Source organism: Triturus cristatus, chromosome 2_1 (genome assembly GCF_964204655.1).
Source record: "Triturus cristatus chromosome 2_1, aTriCri1.1, whole genome shotgun sequence".
Taxonomy (NCBI): domain Eukaryota; kingdom Metazoa; phylum Chordata; class Amphibia; order Caudata; family Salamandridae; genus Triturus; species Triturus cristatus.
In genome coordinates, this window is record NC_140581.1 from 905,703,292 (window position 1) to 905,711,790 (window position 8,499).

Sequence of the window (8,499 nt, forward strand, 5' to 3'; positions counted from 1 at the left end):
CCAAGAATGGTGAAAACCTTGTCTACTACCACTGCTGAGAACGCACAATGTCATCACTTCTGCGTGCTGGAGATCCAAAGCAGCCCACGGGCAGAAACAACAAAGCTGTGTAGAAGTATTCTTCATATAACAAGAGTATTTCTTTGACTCGCCTATGCTTGTGGTTAGGGAAGGAATTGCTTCTCATTCATCCTTGTATCGTCTGGTTAAGGAAAGGCATCACACAGAGTCCTTCAAGAAACACTTTTGGCATTGCTTCCGCTATGTTGACAGCCGCAACTTTATTTCTTATGGCCTGCATATGTTGGATCCCTCTATGAAACCATATACTCCATGCCAGATTTTAAGCCAGTAAGAGGATTTTGATAAGCTTGTCTAGTTTATCAATGCTGCTAAGGGCGTAGCAGATTTATTTGCAGTAGTTATTGTAATGGTCTTATCGTAAGACTAAATTCACGGTTTCCTCTTACAGGTTTGAAACTGGATGTCCAGGAAGCAATCATGAGCAAACGTTTCCTCATGTAAATACAAAATCTGCAGGCTTTGAACAGAAGGGGAATTTATTGCACCACAAATCATAGTATTCTTCAACTGATAACATAACCTCCTACTTGCAAATACGGCAGTCGAACCAATGTCAGTAATTTCTTTATCCAGTAACAAGATTTGCCAGCTGCAAGATTGGATGATATTTTCTACCAGCAACACCTAGCTCCTTCCAAAAATTACTCTTTAACATTGCTGTCAACTCTAGAGCGCTTAGGCTGGGTGGATGGCAGAGAAAGGTAGAAACACCTGTATTTCCTCTGTACGTTGCCCCTTGGAAATCATAAGGACGTGTATATCTGGACAGCTAGGTCAGGAAGTTCATCTGCCCCAGGCATGGAGCATATTTGAGAGGGTGCCCCTGGCCCTCAGTGGCAAAGGAATGTACTGGAATGACTTCTGTGTATGAAACCAAGTGGACCTGAAGATTTCAAACACATTATGGCATTAGAAACCTCAAACAAAGGGTCAGAGAAAGCTTGATGATGATAGTTTCTGCTCAGATTATTTCAGTGCTGACCAGTATGCCCCACCTACTGAGACTCCTGCCAAAGTCACATGAAATGTCTTGATTTCAGAGAGCAAGCCTTGCTCCCGTTTTCATTTGCACCTTTTTCACCATGCAGTGCTCAAGCACCAATGTGCCATATTGTCCTCTTTTTCTAGATCTTGCAAGCATACCTCTAGGAGGCAAACACGATACACATAAGTGAGAGATCTAATGCATAATTTAGAGCTCTTAGTTAGAAAAGGCAATCTGCTGTCTGACAAGCTAAATACTACAAGCTCTCAATAGTTTTTAGGTGGACATAGTTTAATGATCTGACAAAATAACCAGTGCTAGTCTAGGCACTCTACGATTTTATGCAGCACACAACTAATCTACTCCCCAGAAAAGCTCAGTTTTGTTCAGTAATTAACTCGATCAGTCTCGAACAGATACAGAGAAGAATTTGGTAAGCATAAATTCTTATGTGGACACATCTTGATGTAATATAAGGCACCAACCGGTGGGGTGAGTAGCCCTGTCACTGAGGCATTATATTACGACCCTTAATAAAGGCACAGGCAGACACAACTCACAAACTAGAAGCATATGTTCAAAGGTGCATCGTGGGATACAGATGATCATCACAGACTGAATGAATAGGCCTGTAACATCAGAAACATGATACAGATATGTAACAATTACGCACAAGGTCCAATGTCAATATAAAACTGCTCACTGAAACATCACAAGTATATATATGTATGTAATATCAAAACACAGGTAAGTTTCATTGTATCTGAACTGTCAAAATGCAATAAACAAATTTAAACAAAAAATCTTGATGTAATATAAAACATCTTCTGAAGGAGAATGATGGGAGACAAGTCAGCTGACAACATGACTGAAGTTTCTTCACTGGCCATTCAGAGACTTCTTTGTGTGAAGTATTCACAGCCACTACAATGCCACCTTACCAACAACAGTGAACTTTGTTTGCACATTGGTTAACATGCTCTCTTCTGGTGTTTTGCTGCTGGTAATTCTTGCTTACTAAAATTCATAATAATACAGTCATAATGATATGCTCAAAGGGCAATAGAAATGTCTTGTTTTAGCCCCTTATTGACTAAAAACAGATGTCTGATGAAATAGCTATCTACAACAATCTCGAGGAACGGTGCCTTTCCTACACAGAACTAATGGCTATAAGGCCTGAAAATTGAATATCATTAGATTCCCCAAAATGCTGCTGTTATCATTAAAACAGTCGGAAAATCCTATTCTTGGCACAGTCCTTTTCAAAAGGACCCTCTTATGTTACTTGACCTCCACCTCATAACCACTTAAAACCTTTAAAAAAAAAACCAGAAAGAATCCAGAAAATGGTGAATAATGAAAAAAGTTTCAACACACAGAGTGCTAGATTTATTGTTCAACCTAGTCATCAGGTAAGTGAGCATTCTTCATCGTAGAATCTTCATTGATTGTCAATAACAATATAAATATAATTCTGAGGTGCCTTCGTGTACCCGGTGCACTACTCATTGATGTATTGTCCATCGAAAATTCACTCAGTTTGTCAGTGTCAATCTGTCTTCATAATGAGCTACAGAGCTGATGTAAAACACGTTTTTTCCATACGGAATGCAAAGAACTGTTCCAAAATGAACGTAAATAGGTGCTGACAAATGCATGCCTGTTTAATATGAGGATGTATATCAATCAGCCTGTACAACACCAGGGGAAGCTCTCTGACCAGATTTCAGGAGAGAATGCAAAAGATGTGCAGTGGTTGTTGTCAAACCACGATCTGACAGTGGTGACTGATGTATTACTTCTGTATTGGGGCAGACACCTGGGAGAGGTGGAGGTCATGGGACTCCGGTCTCTCCCAGAATCCAGCTCCAGATCAACTTCTTAGAGCTGACAGCAGTCTGGTTAGCGTTGAGGCCTTCCTCCCATCCATTAAGGGAAGGCTGCTTCAGGTGTTCACAGCAACACCACCGCCATGTGGTATTGCAACAAACAGGGCGAGGTGGAGTCACCGATTTTGTGCCAGGAGGCCCTGTGCCTTAAGTTTTGGCTGAGGCGCCAGGACTTCCTCCTGGTTGTATAGCACCTGGCGGGATCTCTGAACGCTAGGGCAGGCAAACTCAGTTATGGATGTCTTGCGGATCCAAATGGCATCTACACTTCAAGGTGGCACAAGGTCTCTTCCAAGAATGGGGAAACCTTGTCTATATTTATTTGCCACTGCTGTGATCGCACAATGTCATCACTTCTGCACGCTGGAGTTTCCAAAGCACCCCACAGGCAGAGACACATTCTGATTACACTGGGACCCAGGACTTGTGCGAATTTGTGCTGATACCACTCCCGCTCGGGGTTCTCAAACAGATCAAAACTGATCAGACCCAAGTCATCTTAGTGGCACTGGACTGGGCAAGGAGAGTTTGGTATCCAGAGCTCATGAGCATGACCACCTGTTCTCCGATCAGACTGCCTCTGTGGGAGGATCTCCTGTCACAGCAGCGGAGCAGGGTCCTGCACCCAAATCTTGCACACTCCACATTCATGCATGGTGATTGAGCAGTGACAGTTGAAGGCCTTTGATCATCCTCCAGAGATTTGTAATGTCATTCTGGCAGCCAGGTGTCCCTCAGACACCTGCCGTTGGGACAGGTTTGTGACTTACTGCTCCTCCAGTCATGTTGGCCCACTTTCTGCTCCTTTATAGGAGTTGTTTTTGTTTGTGCTGCTGTTAGCCCAGCAAGGTTTTTCATTGGCCACTTTTAGAGGTTATCTTTCAGCCATTTCTGCTTTTTTGTTTTTTTGTTTTTACAGTTGCAGGCTCAGTCCTCATTTTTTATTTCATCTGCAGTGACACGTTTTCTTAAGGGTTTGTAACATTTGTTCCCTCCTACCCCTTTCATCACCCGGCGGGACCCTAATTTGGTCCTCACGTTTATGATGGGCTCCCCATCCGAGCCCCTACATAGCTGTCCACTGAGACTCCTGACTCTTAAGACTGTTTTCTTAGTGGCCATTACATTGGCCAAGAGGATCCGCGAGCTTCAAGCTCTTTCAGTTAACCCTCCATACACCAGCTTCTACCCACAGTGGTTCCCTGAACTTGTGCCTCCTTTCTGCTGAAGGTAGTGACTCCCTTCCAAGGCTGCCAAAACATCATGTTCCCATCATATTTCGTTCCACCTCACCCTTCTAAGAAAGAAGTGAGGCTCCACTGCCTGGATTGGATAAGAGCTCTATCCTTCATCAATCGTACCAGAGACCACTGGGTGGACGATCAACTCTTTATCAGATTCACAAGTGAAGAAATGCAAGGCAGTGCAGAAGAGAACCATCTCTTGATGGGTTGAATATTGCATTAAGATCTGCTTCACAGTAGCTAAGAAGCAGCCCCCTGAGGGCCTGCAGGCCCATTCCACAGGGCCAAGGCCGCTACTACCGCATTAGCACACGGGGCACCTTCCTGGACATCTCGACTCAACTCTAGAGCCCTCCCGTGTCACTGAAACTGAAGATGCAGAGACTTCTAGCGGGTCTCCCTCTGTCAAGCAACCCCACCCTTTAAAGTCATTTGTAGCGCTGGACGAGGTCCCCAGGTGGATATTTGGGACATGAAGAAACAAATAAAGAACTGTCCTCCGTCCGAGATAATTGTCCCTCAGCAAGCTCAATCTTCTCTGACACTACCCCCACTGCATGGGTCAAGATTTTGTCAATCTTGGTAGCTCGATGTGCCACTTGCAGGAGCTAAGGTTTCGAGGGGGAAGCCTTTCTCTTACCCATGCTCAGCTCATATTAAACTAGGATGAGAGAGAGGCACAATTCTCCAAATGAAGCAACCACATAGGTGTAAAAAAGAAAAAAAACACACACAAAACATATCCTATCCATGCTCAAGAGATGAAGTCAAGAGGGGTCCACCACCATGATGGCGGGCGCAGGCCAGTAGCGGCTCCTTCGCTAAGGCGAAAAAAGGAAAACTTAAATGATAATAACTGTTATTATCATTTTATTTTTCCTGCTCTGGCGTCTAGGCGGATGAGGAAGATGGGCTCTGCTCTCAGAGCACGGGGAGGAGTGGTGGGCACTATACAACTGCGCATGAATGTTTGACGGGCCCTCTGGGGACGGCCAAACATTCATGCGCACTTTGCATGTTTTCCATACAGGCTGCATTACAGCCTGCATGGAGAACATGCCCAGCCTCCCATTCTCTGGCTGAGTGCCAATCCACGGCGCTCAGACCAATCACAATGCTGCATTACAGCATAGTGATTGGCTATCTGGGAGCCGGATGCTTCTTTTGCAGAGAAGAAGCCAGGCAGAGGACGCAGGAGAGAGGGTGGTGGCCGGCCAGCTGTTTGGCAAGTGTTTTTCCCCCTTTTCTTTGAAACCCTTCCTCCTCCTCCTCTCCCCGCCCCACAGCTGCTTACAGGGAGCAGCTGCTACTGGTGCGGGCACATCCCTGGCTGCGGGGTAGTGAAGCGCTAATAAGCGCTGTGTCACAGATGTGGGTGGCGCTTCCAGTTTGCAAAGCAAGCGGACTTTAGTGGTCCCCAGCGGCCCACAGCGATGAAGATCTCCCTGTTACAACGGGAAATAATTCAAGCATGTTCACCTGGTAAAACTTCCAAAACCTAAAAACTGAATTACTGTAAAATGTATCATTGGTTTACGTCTAATTGTAAGCGCCTCCAGTTGTAAATATTTGTACACTTTCGAAAGAGCTTATCCTACAATTTGCCATTCTAGCTTTTGCAGATATAAAACAGTTTTGAACTGATATTCTTCTCCTAAATTATTTGACTGCTATATGGTCACAGATTTCTGGTGCACCTCTTTTGTTCGCAAACTTGAATTAGAATGTGACAGAGCACTTTTTAAGGCCTGCATAATTTTCTTTTTGCACTTACAGAATCCTGAAGTAAGATTTCAACAACAACTGGAGCAGCTCAGTTCCATGGGCTTTCTAAACCGAGAAGCAAACTTACAAGCTCTAATAGCCTCAGGAGGAGATATAAATGGAGCCATAGAAAGGCTACTTGGATCTCAACCGTCATAGCAGGATTTTGAAACTTGACAAATGTAATTTATTTTTGATAATAGCTCTTAATTCTTTAAAATTCCCCACTTATTCCTTTGTGTTTTTGAATTCTTGTTATAAACTAAAACCCTCTGATGCTTTTTAAAGGCAGAATAAAGAGCAGTGGTTGATCTCCAAAGCTCAGAATTACTCAAATCTGCTGCATGTACCAAATTCATTTATTCTTTCTGCAGTTAGTGTGATTTTGATCTGAACAGCTATCACAGTCACATTTATTTGCTTTGAAATGTTAGCATTCTGTAGTAATTTATGTAGAATACAAAATAATAAAAGAAAACTGAACTTAATTGAAGGTATGATATGTGGTAATAATATACTGCTTATTGTGACTTCCGCATGTATTTTGTTGGGAAAAGGCTGGGTTTTTTACCTTTTAATTTGATAACATGTATATTTGCAAATGGGGGAGCCATTTCTATGAGCATCATATCATTTCAGTCGGATTTTTAGGATATGATTTCTTTTCAACGGAAATAAAATCCTGCGAGCAGTTGCATTTCTTATCCTTCTAATGATCCATCATTATGAACATCTGTCAGTTTCTGTTCACCCAATTTTTGACTTCAAAATGAAGAAAGAAATCGTGCTGATCAGAACCATTTTTCTCTTTTTAAACAGTAGTGGTTTACAGAAACTTGCTTTTTAAATATTTGACTTCACAGTGAAATGGTTTTCCAAGATAATCCAAAACTTTAAAGTGATCACTTTGACGTGATCAAACACTGAAATTTATCTTTGGATCATTTGTAATTTTTTGCCTTTAAATTCAGCTAAAACCCCTTTATTTTCACCAAATTAACAATTTCAGCAAAAGTCCTCGTTCAGAAATCCTTGTGTAAATTTCCTCCTCCTTTGTGACGATTAATTGCCTCACAATTGCCTACAACTGCTTTTTGCCAAAAGCTGGTCACTATACCCTATTGAGATCCTGTATTATGACTTAGTAATTGGAAAATATTTCATTGAAAGTCTTATGCTATTCTGAGAGCTCCTTTTAACTGCCTTGTAAAGAAAGAAAACTGTATATCTTATGAGTTTTCATCTGTAGTAATTTCTCCTGTGCACAGGTAATAAACAGTAATTTCAAGAAACATCTAGTGCATTTCTACTCCCTCTCATTTTGAAATAATGTCCTCCTTGATGATGGCAGGTCCAGTTACATCTGGTTGGGTGCCTTTGATCAGTACGATCACACAGAATTGTCTCCTCCCCCACTTTTTACTGCTACCTCAATATCACTTGCTGTATTTTGAGTCCATAAAGTGTGTTTTGTGTACTTGTAGTTCATAGTTACCGTGGACCAGAAACACATGAGCTGACATGCATTCATTGTACAGCGTTTGTACATCTGCACACTTTTCCTTTATGTAGTGAATACTTTTTTGAATCACTTTTGAAGTAATTTAGGATTGCAACAATAGACTTTTTGCAATAGAAATGTTCATTGTCGTCACTTTTTTATGCTTGTTTTTTACTGTGAAAATATATTTTCGAATGCCTACTACCTCTACAGATTCTTTGTTCTGCAAAACAGCTAAGTTTCTAAGCTCAGATCTCAATTTGTTTTGTGCTGTTAATGTTGGAGACCCATCAATGCCCCAGGTTGCTACAAAGGCAGCTGTGGAAAATAATGTCTTTCCAGTGCCCCTCGGTCCTCTTTTCTTTGCCACAGATATCTAGTCTCTGAGTTAACAGGCGAGCCTGCTGCCACTCCATAATAAGGTTTCCCTAACAAAAGTCAACTTATTTCCATCTTACTCATATGCATATGACGTCCTATGAACAGCAGGGTACCTGGTGCTTAACTGATTGGACACCTCTAAGACTCAATGTCTCAAAGCATTATCAAGCCATAAAGAGGAATGCGTCCTTAGTTTTTGGTTCCTCCTCAAGACAATAATATTTAGATGACGATTCTTCAGCACAGGATCTTTCATAGATTCATGGGCTTGAATCATTCCTCATTGTCTGCCTGGGAATACAGTCTACTTTTAAAAGGAGTGTTAAAATTTCCATAGGCTCAACAAAAGGGTTTATTAGCACATCTGAAGCAAATCAAACTTCAGCCAATGAGGCTGAGCTCTCCATTTGCCCTAAAGACCACAATAGCTTGGATTACCACCATACATTGTGTGTGGAGTCATCACTGGAAAGAGCTGCATTTTTTGCTTCTACCTTACAGTTTTACTGGATTGTCAACATCTTCTTGGTCTTCCCTAGATTATAGCCATCCCTTGCTCTGCTCGACTCAGCTGTTACTGGGGTATTTTTCTTTTTAAACTAATTCTGGCCCAGGGAGAAATTGACCGCTGTCGTTATCGCCAGTAAG

The 8,499-nt window shown here is 42.1% G+C and overlaps 1 protein-coding gene across 1 annotated transcript in view; it reads left to right on the forward strand.

Moving 5' to 3' along the window:
* Nucleotides 1–7,261, forward strand: part of UBQLN1 (ubiquilin 1) — a 512,801-nt gene extending 505,540 nt beyond the window's left edge. The window contains exon 11 of the mRNA XM_085633159.1: nt 5,982–7,261. Coding sequence (XP_085489285.1) covers nt 5,982–6,128 — 147 coding nt within the window. The 3' untranslated portion in view covers nt 6,129–7,261. The remainder of the gene's footprint in view (nt 1–5,981) is intronic.
* The last annotated feature ends 1,238 nt before the right edge of the window (nt 7,262–8,499 follow it).